The 15,741-nt window shown below is 42.4% G+C and overlaps 1 protein-coding gene across 3 annotated transcripts in view; it reads right to left on the bottom strand.

The window, feature by feature from the left end:
• Positions 1–10,768: 10,768 nt before the first annotated feature.
• The window catches only part of TRPC4 (transient receptor potential cation channel subfamily C member 4), a 214,576-nt gene continuing 209,603 nt past the window's right edge, over positions 10,769–15,741 (bottom strand). For all 3 annotated transcript variants that reach the window (XM_048848360.2, XM_048848371.2, XM_075128130.1), the window contains 3 exons: positions 14,725–14,766; positions 14,365–14,454; positions 10,769–12,195 (listed from right to left, as the gene is read on the bottom strand). In XM_048848360.2, the coding sequence (XP_048704317.1) occupies positions 11,476–12,195; positions 14,365–14,454; positions 14,725–14,766 (852 nt within the window). In that variant the 3' untranslated portion in view covers positions 10,769–11,475. The remainder of the gene's footprint in view (positions 12,196–14,364; positions 14,455–14,724; positions 14,767–15,741) is intronic.

Below are 15,741 nucleotides of genomic sequence, written 5' to 3' on the forward strand. Positions count from 1 at the left end.
CTTCCAGTGAGATCCAGCGACCAGCAGAGTGAGACATGGCCTGTGTTTAAACATGCAGGGGCACGACACTATAGTTTTAGAATCAAAGTGAAGAATGCCTTCTTGTATTAAAACTGCCTCTGTTTTTCAAAGTGGGGGGGAAGCATAGTAAAGGGAGCTAAATGAACCACACTCAAGTGTGAAAAGTGGCAGCTCATGGTGCAAGAGTGTCACTCCCGCTCAGTCGGGAGATGTAAGTAAGTCAATGATACTATGCTTTCTCTACAATTGACGTAGTTTCATAGCAGACCAAATGAACACACCAAATGTAAGATTTCAAAGTTTTAGTAGTGAGCCTATTTCAAGTGAGACTCTACTACTATCTTTATAGGGAAAATTAATTTCCCAGGAAAAATGAGGACAGTAATTGCTTATTTCCATTCCACATAAAAGCTTTCCTCTCTCTCGTTCTCTTTTTCAGAACATTAGTGGTGAGGCTAATACATTTTCTGTAATCAGCCTCTTTTTGTTGCTTAGTTCATGGCTGACTGATGGGTAAGCCTTGGCTCAGAGTCATACATCTGGTTCTCTCTTCATCGGCTTAAGGGCACAAGTGTGTGGGAATACTTCAGTTTTTATAGGATATTTGCACAGAGCAAAATAGGGAAATATAACAAACAAAACGACCCTCCGCCCCAAATGATGAAAACTTTTTCCCAACATGCATGTTCCTCAGTGAACATGCCTGTGCTATGTCTGTGTTCATATGGGAACTGAGCCAACCTGCAACATTTAAATCTGGATCCGAATTTCCAAAAGTTTGGCAGTGTTTGTTCTGGGGTTTTTCGTTTGATCCACAGTAGAGAGAAGATCTAGTGAATAGTGAAATACGGATCATTCTCTACCTTTCCCCAACGTAGGAAGAGTGTTCACCTCTGCAAGAGGGAGACATTAAGACATTACTCTAAAATGATAATCAGGTTCTCCCACAAAGGTCCAGAGCCTGCAATTGAACCCATGTGGGCAGACACTTACGCTTGTGTAGAGTCTGCTGAAATCAATGGGGGCTTCCACCCACGCATATCCGATTGCTGCTCAGGACCAGAAAACCAAGAGCAGTGTATTCATTTGGGAAACTTACATGGAGCCATCACAACCTGCAACATTACATTCCTGTGAAAAAAAAAGTCTCCTGAATCTCTCCTAAGCCAGGATTAAACACGTGACCCTGATTAACAAAACTGTCTCCAGGGCTGGTAGGTTCTTGGCTGACTTGTTGTACTCTAATGCCTGCTTTCACTGATTGTTGGCTACCTCCTCTTCCCAATGTCTCCATTCTGGCTACAAAAGTTCTCCCCTCATTAGTAGTAGAGCTTTGATCCTTTGTCCCCTCAGTGCCTGCACTGGTTTGGTTTGGCACCCCTTGAATGGGGTACTCCAGTGTGCCAAAAAAGCTAACAAAGGGTCAGAACCTCAAGACACAGCCTTTAGTAACAGACTCTTAGCTGTTTCCACAGCAGATTCCACCTTACCATTACTCTGTGGATATAGTAGGGAGGAGGTGTAGTGGTCAAACTTCCGTTTGTGTGCAAATTCCTTGAATCCTCCCAAGATAAATGGGGTCAATTGTCGTGAATATAGTGTCTGGAATGCCACATCTCACAAAGTGGACCTTCCATTTGCTAAACACTGACTTGTTTCTTGTATCAGGCAGGGAATCAACCTCCCAAAATGCTGAATAGTAGTCTCCTGTAATAAAGTACTGCATTTCCTTGAAGGTAAATAAGTCAAGTCCCATCTTTTGCCTGTGGTTGGGAAGGCAGCTCATGTGTTAACAGTGTCTTCTTCTGCTGGAGATTAGCACACAACCAGCAGGTGTGCAAACCCATCTGTCAAGAAGTGTAGTTGACTACTGTAGCAGATTTCAGACTCACCAGTGCGGTGCCTCCTGCTGGTCATCCAGGAATTAGCTCTTTTCCAGCCCTCGGAGCACCTGCTGCTGGCCAGTGTTTTGCCTGCCTCAGGCCCCCGTGTCCCTCCTGGACCCCAGTGCCCCTTACTTTGGCATTCTGCCCACTGCAGTACCCCCACACTCTGGGTCTCCCCTCCCAGGGGAACCCCCTCCCCATATGCCAACCTTGCCTCAATGGTTACTGCCAGTCCTCATCTAGCCCCCATTCACTGGGGCAAACTGCAGTCTGTAATGGCCCCGCATCATTGGCAAGGGGGTAGGACAAGCTGCTTTTACCTATCCCCAGGCTGTATCCCTGAAGCCCCAGTACCTTCTGGGGAGTTGCCAGGCTGGAGCTTCTCTGCCCTTCCCCAGCACTGCTCAGCCTCAGGTACCCTTGCTCCTTCAGGCAGCTAGGTCCTTCTCTCTCCAAAGCTAGAGAAAGACTTTTCTCTGCCTTCTGGCCCTGCAGCTGTTTTATAGGGCCCAGCCTGCCCCTAATTGGCTGCCTCCTAGACTTTTCCTATTGGCCCTCAGCCCAGCCCTCTCCAAGGGCTGACTTTTAACCCCTACTCTTTGGGAGTCGGGCAGCCGCCTCACTACACGTACTTATTCCCAACCAGTAAACATACTCTTGTGCCTGTATAAGACAGCTGTTAATGCCCAAGTGTAAGGCATATATGCTTGACGTCTTCATGTAATGAGGCAGGAACAACATCTCTCTGTCCTGGAAATATGATTCCATCCTGCACACTCAGCTCATCTTTAATTTGAAAATATGGTTCTGTTTCTACCAGTACTTGACTTTTGTCTTCTAGCCACCCTGCTAGTATCTGTCTCTTGACTGTCTGTAGTCCTTTTCCATAGCCTCATAGATTTCCAATAGCTGCACTATTGAACCTGGGAGATAGTACAGCATGTTAATGGATTCAATGTCCTGAGCCCCAACTTGCTTATGCTGGGTATCTGTGACCTGCTCAGGGTGTCAGCTAACACCAACAGTCATCCTGGACAATATCTGATTTCTACCTGGTAGCACTAGAGTCACATCGACATGTGCTGCAATCTCTTTGAAGCACTAAGGGACTTTGCCGTGACTGGGTTTTGTTGTCTGATTTTACTATTCCTGGGTGGGTATAGCTGTACTGGTGGAATCGCTCCACTCCAAATACCACAGCCAGAAGCTCTTTTTCTATTTGGGTGTACCCCGGTTCAGTTGCTGACAGGGCTCTGCTGGCCTAAGCAACAAGCTGCTTCCGTAAATGAGCTACATCCAATCCTTTCTCTGATTCATCACACTAAAGTGTCAGTGGCTTTCCTGGCTGGTAATATTTCAGGCCAGGGGCATCTGTTATGATTTCTTTCAGTGCTGGGAAACTGCCCGGTCCCACTCAAGATCCTGAGCTGACATATGGATTCCTCTACTGCAGCCAGGTGTAGACAGAACTTGGACAGAAAATGTATCATTCTGATGAAGCACAGTACCCCTTTCACATCCACTGGAGCTGGCATGTTTCTGACTGTCTTGATGTTGTTGGGATCTGCTTTCAGTCCCTCTCTTGTGAGCGGATGTCCAGTGTACGTCACCTCATGCTGATGTGTTGCATTTTTTTGGGGTTAAGTCCTTGTATTGCTGGAGAAAGGCTTGTAGTTTTCTGTACTGGTCTTGTTCAGCTTCTGTATCATTGCTCCCAATAAGGATATCATCTGCACTTATTTTCACCCCAGACAGTCCTTCCAGTATTTTGTGAGTCATTTTTGGAACTCCCCTGATGCTGGGCTTATGTCCATTGGCACGTGCAGGCATCTGAAGTGACCAAATGGTGTTGCAAAAGCCGTCAGCCTGCTGAACTCTTTATCCAGGCTTACGTGCCAAAATCTACTCTTCTCATCACAGACCATAAAGATTCTGGCAACAAGTCAGCAGTCGTGGGCAGTGGATAATTTCAGTGCCCTGTTCATGACTTTGGGCCTATCCAGAGGAGAAATTTGCCTGATGGCTATTTTACCATCACCATGTGGCACTGGCCTCTGCAGGTGCTATGATACCCCTGCTCTGCAGACTTTTTAGCTCCTCATGTACTGGTCTATGGACTGCCACAGGAATTTTCATTCATGGCAAGCACACTTGGGCTCAACACCTATGGGAACAGCTGCTCTGAGAAGGCGATCTTACACTAACAGGCACTTAGAAATTGCATGTGTAGCAGAAGCCTCAAGAAGCCTCCACTGTGGGGTCTTCTTACAGTCACAATTTCCTTTGAGGCACCTGTCAACTTTGAAAATATCTCCATGTGCTTTTCAAATTTTGTCCATTGTTTCTGAGTCTCCCACTTCTGCTTGCACTGCAGTTATAAAATTCTGATGCTACATCCTGATCAGTTCCATGGGTTGTACGGCTGTATTTCCCAAGAGGGGGTTGTGGTGCTTACCATAAACTTTAGTTGGTGCCATCTGCTTATTACTATGAGGTCACATTTTCCTACGAGCTGCATATATGCTGCCATTGTACATTATTAGAGTGCACCAGTTCTCTGTCGTGGATGTGTCCGAGTCCAAGCCACTCGATGTTGTGACATTGCAGGAGGTATCACTACCCAGCTGATATCTCACAGCGAGTTTCCATACTATCATTGTTGTACACATAGAGGTTGATATTGTCTCCTGTTGCTTTCCTGTCCTGACTGCCTGAACTTGATAGGCTCTTGGACTCAGGGAGAGTCATTGCGTCAACCCTGCTGTGTGATTTGCCCTCCTGCTCTTGTACAAGTCGGACTGAATCTTTCTGGAACCTTCCTTTGACCTTGCACACACAGCTAAAAGAGTTTAACTTATCAAATTCCTTTCAATGCTCTCCTGGTTAGGACACATCTCCTTGACCCAGTCATGAGGTTTCCCACCGTAAATGCATCTCACTGTGGGTATGTAACCCTGACCACCTGCTCTGCTTTGCTGTTGCCCTACTTCATGTTCTTCTGTAAGTATTGTGCCTCCTCGGGCTTTTATCCTTTCTCTTGAGGCTTCTGCTGCACATGCAATTTCTAAGCATCTGTGAGTATTGCCTTCCCAGAACAGCTGCTCCCACGGGTGGTGATCCCAATGCCACAGACTATTTTGTCATGAATTAGGGAGTCTGTCAAGTCCCCAAAACATCATGTAGCTGTCGGTGTGAATGAGGCAGTAACATAGGGTTCTATCCCCTCCCCTTTGGACTGGTCTCCAGTGAAAAACCTGTGTCGCTCATTCTGCCTTGGGGAGCAATAAGTCCCCAGGCCTCCTAAAGGTGCTGGGATACTTGCGGCAGTGATGAGTTTCTGAGTGCTGCAGATGTCTCTGCCTTGTTCCCCAATAAGAGAGAATAACAGTTTTACTTTTCTGCTGTTGTCTTCCTGCATGGCCAGGCCAGTGTGCAGCTGAAACGCCTCCTTTCACCAGGTACATCGTTGGGCTAGGTTTGTGTCTGCAAAAATCCAGGATTCAGTGGGCTTCAGGCCAAGATTCATGGATCACGCTGCCAGCTTCTGCACTGCAGAGAACGCACAACTCAGATATTGCCATCACGTTTCATTCACAAAGTGAAACTGAATGCCAGTTAAGTTGAACAAGTGGAACTTTATTAAATCCTTTGTAGTGTTCTGTCCACATGGCTGTGCTGCTTCCAATCTAACTCCATGCATTCCCTATTCTACTGGTGTCATGTCAATAATAGTCCCTCAAAGGAACATTGGACCTCTGACTCGAGTTCCACTAATCATGATACAAGTTTCACCACAGCTATTCAGGCAGCCAGCCTATGAGCCAGCTGGCCTGGTAGTCTGGAATCTCTAGGGTTCCCAGTGCTTTCAGGCTCCCTCCTGTGAATCTGGAAGCCAAGCTTCAGTTATAGCTCGGGCTCCTGGTGCTTTCAGGATCCTGACTCCAGGAACCCTGGAAGCCCCACTATGCAGGCTGCCCCAGAGTCGCAGACCCTAGAAGCCCCGGGGTCCCTAGTCCTAGTGCAGTCCTCATAGGACTGCACAGGAGCTGCAAATACTTGGAAGCCCAGAATCCCCAGCTGCAAATACTTGGAAGCCCAGAATTCCCAGCCTCAGGGCAGTCTGTATGGCAGGGCTGTCCCAGAGTCATGGACCCTGAAAGTATGGGCTGCCTATTAGCTCACCAGGAAACCAGGCAGGTTTCCATCAGAACCCTGCCAATTCTTCAGTATAAGTTTGTCAAACCAGAGATGTTTCCTTGACACATTGTGGGTCAACTAATCAGCATTTTCTGATGAAACAGAGATCCTGACTGACTTGACCACACAGATATTGTCCATGCTTACTTACCTCTACTTTACTTAACAATGGCATCATATACATCTCTTTGCTAGTATATGATGTGTAATTTACAAAAATGATTAAACTTTTATCCAGGCTGGTTTATTGTACTGTTCTGGGTATTAAAGATATCAATACTTACCCTCTTTGGATTATATTTCAGAAGCCAAGTAGGCTGTCCATTAGGTTTGAATAAAATTAGTTGAATGTTTTCAGATATGCTAAAGGCATTATTGCACTAAAACCTGGAAAACCTAGGTCTGGAAAACCCATTCTCACATTGATCCTTCAGATTTTGCATTTGAAGCTTTAAAGCTTTTCTACCAGGTATCAAGGAAAGGTGGTGGTGGGCCGAGGGGGGGGGGGGGGGAGGGAGGTTGGGGGGGGTCTTCTTTCTGCTGCGGAAGTTTAGATTCTAATTTTCAGAGGACAGTTTTATCCATATTAGTTAACACGGCTTTTATTGCCTGACTGAAAAAAGCATAAAATAATGTTGTATTCCATGTTGTTTTAAGTTGACCACAAGAGACAAATCTAGTAATGCTCTTCCTGTTTTTTTAAAATCAAATTAAATAATTTAAAATAAAATACAAGGTCTTATGAATTGATCATACTGAATTCATGGAGTGAGAGAATATCCCATGAGTTCTGTCTGAGTGAGATTATATTACTAATTTCCTGAGCAGTGTACATTAGTGATCATACCCTCTTTGGGAGCTCAACTCTTCCTTGAGGCCGAAATGCACAGCGCTGCTACATCTTGAACACTCCATCTGTTGCAATTGCAAATACAACACTGATGCTCCTAAAATGCCATACTGAACATATTTGTTTGAAGAGACAGTATTTACAATAGAAAGCGGCAAATAAGGGAGGAATAGATGACAGGTAAAAGAAACTAAAGAAGCAGATGTTTAGGGCCTGATCCATCTCCTGTTGTGGTGACCATGAACGAACAGCCTTCCTCAGTTTAAAACAAAAATAAACATTTCTTTTTAGCTCCTTTTGGGGCCTGTGCATGAGAAGGAAAAACAATAGCCTCCCCCCAAATAAGCTATAGTAAATCGCTTAAAAAACACTTGACCAAATTAGTCATTTAGACCCACATCCTCAGATATTTTAGGCATCTGGTTCCCTTAGAATCATTGAATCATAGACTATCAGGGTTGGAAGAGACCTCAGGAGGTCATCTAGTCCAATCCCCTGCTCAAAGCAGGACCAACACTAACTAAATCATCCCAGCCAGGGCTTTGTCAAGCCAGGCCTTAAAAACCTCTAAGGATGGAGATTTACCTCCCTAAGTAACCCATTCCAGTGCTTCACCACCCTCCTTGTGGAACAGTGTTTCCTAATATCCAACCTAGACCTCCCCCACTGCAACTTGAGACCATTGCTTCTTGTAACCTTACCCTGGTTACAACTTGGGTTGGTTCCATGTGCAATGGAAAGATCAAATTATACAATACAATGGTTAGGGCATATCACAGGGTATCTCTGTTAGGGGGCTTATTCCTTCACCCTCTCACGTCCCTGGTCCTGCTTGCATGAACAGAGAGCAACAATACCCGAAGTCCAAAAATGCAAACAATTTGATGTTTATTGGGGTGACCTTCCAGCAAGCTTAAATCCAAGTTCCTTTTTCCTTATTTTCGAATCCCAACTTACTTCCTGTTTACCCCTAATTTATATAGTAATAGCCTCAGCTATACCTTAACTGATCATTTTACTGAAATTTACCTAACCAATCCTAACTTATTGTAACATGATTAGCTAACCAATTATATCCTACCACCTTAATTAGTTTACACCCAGCAAAATTATACAGCAGACAGAAACAATTCCATGGGAAGGGAGGTGGACTAGATTACATCTTTAATTTATATCTGTTTACTTTTCCCCTTTACAAAGTTAGATAGCTAATATGTCTCTTTGTGATCACTGCACTAAAATGAGAAGAAAATGGTACATACTGTATTGTGCGAGCAAATGCCAAGAACTGGATCAGACAAATGTATTGCCTTATTTCCTTCATTTCACATTGTGTGACTCAAATCTGACTCAAGCCTACTCCTACACCACCCCGTTCCCTCCACACATCCCCTTTCCAGGCCATAATTATATATTCAGCTGGGATACAGAAAGGAAATGGGTTTTTCACCCTACTGCCCAAATATGGCAGAATTTGAAGCAGAGGTCTAATGGGCTAGTCCCTTGCTTCGGTATCATGTGTCTGCGAGGGAAGGCTTCCCATGCCCTTAGGCAAAGATGTTGCCAAAGAGGAAGTTTTAGAAAGATCAGAAATTTTGTAGTATTTGCACTTTCACACATTCTGCATCTGTCTATAGTTATAGCTAAGGTACAAGATTCCCTCAGAATTGTTCGCTCCCCAATTATAGGGTTTGTCCTATAACTGGGTAGGAAGGTATTTGCAGGATTTCTTGTTTAACCTTGACCTAAAAATATAAAACAAAAGAATGTCAAATTTCAGCTGAATGCCCCAAATAAACAGATAGGGTGGGAGTCATTCAGCACACTATAGTAGTGATTTAAAATCTGAACTTTTTTGTTTTCCGGGTCCACAAAGTGAAGAGTGGTTGCAGATCTGTGGCTCCTGCTCAGTGTGACATATGGTTTTGCTCCCTCATGATATCATATCCAAGGCAAATAGTGCGGGAGCATGCCTTCCGACCACAGGCTTTCCCAGTGTGAGCCATGTTAAGAGGGAGAGCAGGAGCACTGCAACAAGGGCAGTGTTGGGGTCAGTCTGTCTGCATAGTGCTGAGTTACAAGCTAATGCTTTTCAGGGTGGTTTATTTTTCTGTTCTTTTTGGCTGCTCCTATTGTATTAATGTTAATGGGAGCTGCACTCAGGGACTACAATTTTGATCCCTAGTATTTCTCTGGCAGAAGAGGGGAAAATACTTACTTCCACCAAGTTTAATACTAATAAGGGTAGTCAAAGAAAACAACAAGTTCCATCGCTGGAGCTTACTCCTGCTTGGAAATCATTGCATGGTAGGAGCTGAAAGCATGAACATCTCTGCAAGCCTAGATGATTATTATTGTGGTTCCAGTTGTAAGCTCATTGGTACAGGAGCCATCTTTTTATTCTGTGTTTGTACAGCGCCTAGCACAATGGGCCATGAGGGGGGGTTCCTTTTATCTGAAGCTCCAAAGAAAAAGACAGGTTTCAGAGGAACAGCCGTGTTAGTCTGTATTCGCAAAAAGAAAAGGAGGACTTGTGGCACCTTAGAGACTAACCGATTTATTTGAGCATGAGCTTTCGTGAGCCACAGCTCACTTCGGTGCCGTTCACGGTTATGGTTTTGGTCCAGCTCAGTGTGTGAAGGCTATGGCTGCTGCTAGAGGCGCTCCTGTGGTAAAAGTAGCACTTTGGGAAACGTTTATACAGCTGTATCAGACCATATAACTTGCGCTAGCGATTATTTCTGCTTTACAAAGTCCTACTGAAATGAACAGAACGCTTGGACTCTTGCTTTGGAGAATGAGTTTGTACAGAAGAAGTATTATCAGGCAATATTGGTTGAAGAGACACAGTACCAGCTGAGCTTACTGCAGTCGCTGCCACATCATGGAATAACCGTATCAGTCTGTGAACTGCTGTATAGCTAGCCTAACAATCAAAGGAAATGCAGAACACAAACATAGAAGCTATACTGTGAGGTATATTTTTAAAGGAGAGAATATTCAAATCCAATATTTGCATGCAAAACTCACGTGAGCTCACGGTTACCTGTTTTTCACATGCAAGGGCACTTGCATGCTGTAGGGGCAACTTAGGAACTTTAGAAAATGTGTCCGTAAACATCTGGTTTCTGATCAGCTCACAAAATCAGGGAGAAGGTGCCATCCATGGTTAATTCCACCTTTGATATGTACTTCCTAGGGTCCAGTATATATGGTAATTCTGTCTGCTGGGATCCCCTAACACAGGACAATACAAACTGTAAAACCTACCACAAGATGAATTTAAGAATGGAATGGCTACCTTACTGTGGTGTATTCAAAAGTTTCTATGGGCTTTTCTTTAGTTTGTAGTGTACATTTTTATATTTATTCTATCTTAATAATATAGGACACCAGTCGCTGCTTAAAAAGAAACGTACTGTTTAATTTTAAAAATACTCATTTTGACTAAGACAATAAATCACTCATCATTTATGAAAAATACTATCAGGTTTCTATTATACATTTGAATGTCTAAGTATTTTGTATAAAATCATCCATTAGGTTCCCCCAAACTCTGTGATGATCCAGAAAACCTCTGATAGGTTTGCCTTTCAAATATTCCTAGCAATTTGTCATATTTTTCTAATATTTAGGAGGATTTTTTTCTGAAGTAATCTCGCCCTTAGCAAATGCAGTTGTAATATGAAGGCAGAAGCTACTGAGCAATTGTATATTGAAGTGCATAGTTTGTCCACATTTGGAAAAAGCAGATGTTTGGAGAAATAATAGCTGGTACTGATTGTGGATTCTTTCAGAATAAACAGGCATAAAATTGTAGCAAGCCATAAACATTTTGTTTACTATAAGAAAGGAAACATTTTATACAACCCAATTTTTTTTGCAAATTAAATGTTAACAGTGTCACCAGTAGGGTCATAACTATATGGGGGAGGAGGAAGTATATTTAAATAACCAAATAGGAAAATTATTCATAATGTACAGTTATTAACACTCTTTCAATAAATAAATGATATATTATGTTTTCATTGATTTCCATAACATTTGAAGCAAATCAAATTTCTACCCCTTTAATACTTGTATTGACAGAAACTGCTTATGGATTATTATGCTGCCCATTATCTTTAAGGAACTAAAAAAGTTAAGTAAAGGCTTACAAGATTAAGCTACTTTTTATTTGCATAGAAAAATATTTATCATAGGAGTCAACTATCATATGAGAGAAATTGCATTAGTTTTAATTGAAAAAAGGTAGCTAAAAAGTTTCTGTGGGTTATTGCAACAGTACAAGAATACAAGATTAAAAAATGTAAAACAAATTGTGAAAGCTAAAGCAGGCTACAAAACAGAAGGTTCCTCTATTGTCTTTCCCTCACCTAATTATGTTACAACTTCATGTGCCATGGTTGTTGACTACTATAAAATGTAATTCTATACTTTCTAATATAACTTTTAAAACATCCTGCCCAAAAAAGCACTTTGCAAAATATATATATTTGTATATGCTCACTCCCACTTGCATCACAACCTCGTTGTTACATAATCATCCTGAACAACTGTCTCTTCGTTCATCTCCGAGTCACTGGTAATGTCCAACTTCTTGTCCAGCAAATCCTCTGGTGTGGGGGGGTCTGAGTCCTGTACCTCTGTCTTCTCGGTTTCCACAGCACAATCATTCTCCTCGTGCTGTGAATCCAAAGTCTCGCTGTCGGTTTGCTTATTGTTTGTTAGCATGCACTTTTCATTGAGACCTTGGACGCTTAATTCACAGTTCATGACCAATTTTTCCCCTTCCAGTTCAGTAGTTTTCTTGCATTGTTTGTCCACCTGTTGTTGTGAAACTTCTTCAGATACAGAGTATATTTTATTTGCACTCAGTTCCAAAGAGCTTGTTTTCGATCGTCTATGAAATAATCCAAAGCTTTTTATGTCTGTTACAAAGTTCACTCTCTTTTGTTTCTCCTTTATGGGCTTGGACACCATCAGTGCAGTTCCATTGCTTATGTTATGTGGTTCAGAGGCTATAGCAGCTGATCTTGGATGAATCAGTGTTGTTATGTCAAAAAGGCTGAAGTTCTTTTTCTTTACTTTCTCATTTCCTCCACTCTCACGGTTTTCATCAGTCTCTAACAAAGAAGAGGCTTCTTTGTTGATTTTTGAAGTTTGCAAATTAGAAAGCTTGTTTCCTTTCAACAAACCCAGGACTTCAAAACGAAAGCTGGAAATATCTTGCTTTAACTCCTAAAAAGTTAGGAAGATATAGGAAGCATTTAAAACTTGGGAAGCTGTTTTGGTTTCGTTTGGTTTTCTCTTTGTAATAAAGAACACCACCTGAATGTTTTAGCAAATATGTTCATTTGTAAATACATAGTATTATGGATGTTAATTTTTATTTTTCTCTGACATCTTCTAAGTGCTTTGCAAATGCTTCTGATCAGTCCTCACAATTCCCATGGAAGGTGAAGAAACAAATATTAATACTTGCCAGAAGAAAGCCTGAGAGCTTACGTAAATTGCCCAAGACCCCTTGTCCAAATCACTGGCAGTGGTAGGATGAGAACTCTGGCTGTCTTACCTCCCAGATCTATGTTTGGCTCACTAGACTGTGCTACTCCTATACAGGCAGAACATTTTCACTGCTATTCCTTAACCCACCGAATGTTATTACCCTTTACAAGGTGCAGTAACTTCCAGGTGGATGGCCCCAGGAACTGTGTGTTTTAAGTGTATCAGTGTGTGGGTGCTAGGGAGAGTCTGTAAGAGTGGAAAGGCACAGCAGTGAATGGAAGAGGTGTGGTGGGTGAGGTCATCCTCTCTCCCATTAGCTTCATCAAGATCTGCGGAATTTAATCTTTGATTAAAAGAAAGGAGGGAAGGGGGGATCTGTGCCCTAAGAGCCCCTCAATGCCAACTGCCGAAATGTACAGACAGAGGATGACTGGATAGTTTAAAGAAGCTTCCAGCCTTTTGGTTTAGCAAGTTTTAATAGCTGAATTTTATGGTTTGTCACCCAGTGACACTAAGAATATCATTTCCTCTGAAGTCCACAGTTTGAGGAACCAGGACCAGTATAACCTCATCACCCTTCCAAGATCAGGTCATCATCAAATGATCTTTCCTCACTTTAGCACTTAACTGCCAGCATCATATTAGCCCTGATACACATAATCCCCAACACACTGTTGTCATAACACATATCTAAGAGGTGTCATGTAAGGTATCACATGTAAACTGGTGACATGCTGGTCCCAGAAATCCTTGTGTGATGTATGAACGGGATGTATACAAAGAGTTATGTATGTGTGCTGGAAATGTGTTCTTAAAATGCATTTCACAGGCAGTGTACAAATCAGGCCTGCTCTAGACACAAGAGTGTGGATTCCTCTCTCTGACGAGCTTGATTACAGGCAGAGGACAGTGAAAGTACATTTACATATAAGGTAAACCAAGCAATCAAACTAATAAGCAATGGAGGAAAGCACTTAGTGAACTCTCTAGGGTTGTGAGTCTGCAATCCAAGTAAGTCTGCCTGGCTTTTGAGACAAAGACAATGGACTTCGGAAAAGATATGGGGAGAAAAAAGACATTCTGGTTATCCATCACTTAGGGGACATAAGGAACAGCACCCTCTGAGCCTGGGAAAGTTTGATTCTCCTGGCCTGAAGGGCAGGAGCTGCTGATAGCTTGCTGTAAGTGACCAAATGTTTTTGGCAAAACATAAGTTGCTAGAATTTAGTTTTAGTCACTAGAAAGTGTATTTTGTTTTGTTTAGATTGTAACCATTCCTGTCTCTTTCTCTCTCACTTAGTATCACTTAAATCTCTGTTCTTTGTTAATAAACTTATTCTTAGTTCTACTATAAACTATCTCATTGCTGTTAGATTGAAGGATAAAGTGAGTCCTCAGCTAACCTGACGGCTCTTCCATCCAGCCCTGTACTCCATGGCAGAAGAGCTCATTTTCTGTGATGTAGAAGTATTTCCATCTTACTCTAGCAGTCCGGTCATTCACACAAGCTCTACTGCACTTTGGGATTCCCCGACACAGAGAAGATCCCCAGCTAGCCAATTGAGTTGTCTCGTTCTTCCACTGGAAAAAGCCTGGTCCACAATGTTTAAATGATTGGCCCAAACTGACCTAGTAATCCATTGGCATAGCCAAGCATAGAACACAGATCATTTGACACCAATCATTAGGCTATGCTGCCCATAATTGAAAGTCTAAAGACATTGTACTGGAAAGAAAAAAAAAGGAGCAAGATTTTGTGTGCATAATGTATGCGTGTAGTCAGGGAAGTCACACAGACTGTCCTCTAAGCTGTAAGTGAATGGTAGTTGCATGATTGTTTGTTTGATGCTCTGTAGTCATTTGACATTTTATTATTAAATTGATAAGCATGAAAATAGTCACCTTAAAATTCTCTTCTGTGAGTCCTTCTTCAGTTTTGGCATCTCTTATCATTGCGGCAACGTATCGCTTAACGAGATTTCTCATCACTTCCTAAAAGATTTAAAATAATGTGTTAGTTTCTCTGGCAATGCTAACTGGACATGCAGTCACTGAACCAACTGCACTTTTGCTTCCATTTCTAAGTCACTACAAAAATTTTAAAATTCCTAGAGCCAGTCAAAATGTTTCATCAAAGTGTTTTCTGAATGAAAAATAATTGTTTCAGTTAAAGAATATGTGGGGGGAGGGGCAGGGTAAATCTTCTCCCATCCCTCTCTAATAATTACCCATGCTAAAAAAAAAACAAAAACGAGCCTTCACCTGGTATTGATGATGTCTCCTCAAATTATCAGCGGCACGCCTCTGAAAAGAAATAGATTGAGATACTGAGTGGTATTAATGCCAGTGAATGATTTTTGTAAAAAAAAAGAACAACTTCAACAGCTGGATGAAAGTGGCAGGACAGCAATGCTATGCACTGGGGCAAGTGACGTGGAGGACTGATTCGAGGTCTCTGGGAAGTTTTGTTACTGGTGAAAGGCCCATCCTGGAGCTGGATAGGAGGGAGGACTGCTGACAGGCAAAATGAGAAGTGGATCCTCTGTGTCTTCTCCATATTGCAAAGGGGAGATCTGTGCAAGCTCTAAGTAGGACAGGGTGGAGTGGAGCATAGCATCTGTGATCAAGCTGAGACGCCCTCTGCACAAAGGGGCTGGGGAAGGATAATGGCTACTATTCTGACCTTCAAAGCTAGGATAGTAGCTATATAGGGGCTGAGTAGTGTCCCATGACTACCCCACAAGTTAGAGAGTGAATTCTTCCTCCTCACCCCTGTTAGCTTCCTGCACAAAGCCTGATTGCTCATGCTCGGTGTGGTGAAGAATGAATTTGGGGGAAAGAGAAAACCCAAGTAAACTTTTGCACTGTAATGCAAAAGCAGTCTCCTCAGATTAATGGTATGTTTCATCTCTGGATGAAAGGGTCAACACTGGGTCATCAGCCAGACTCAAAATAAAGCCAAACCTTTCCAGTTTGCCAGATGGACAATGCTCAAATGGTGGACAACAAAAAGAGGCTTCACAGGAAGAAATGTGTAAAACACAGCACTACAAACAACAAAGCCATGGGCATCTCATCTGATTGTATTCAGATACCTAAGGGGTCTCAGGAAGAAGGAAAAAAATAATTTGATTCTTACTCTGCTCATGAATTAATGATCTCCTCAATAACAATTCAGATGGGCTCATTGAAGTCTTTGCTTATTCTATACCTTTGATTGTCCCTAGCTTATATTAACAGATTCAAAATCCAGAAGAGAAAATTGTGACCATCTAGGCT

The sequence above is a fragment of the Caretta caretta genome, chromosome 1, assembly GCF_965140235.1.
Source record: "Caretta caretta isolate rCarCar2 chromosome 1, rCarCar1.hap1, whole genome shotgun sequence".
Taxonomy (NCBI): Eukaryota; Metazoa; Chordata; order Testudines; family Cheloniidae; genus Caretta; species Caretta caretta.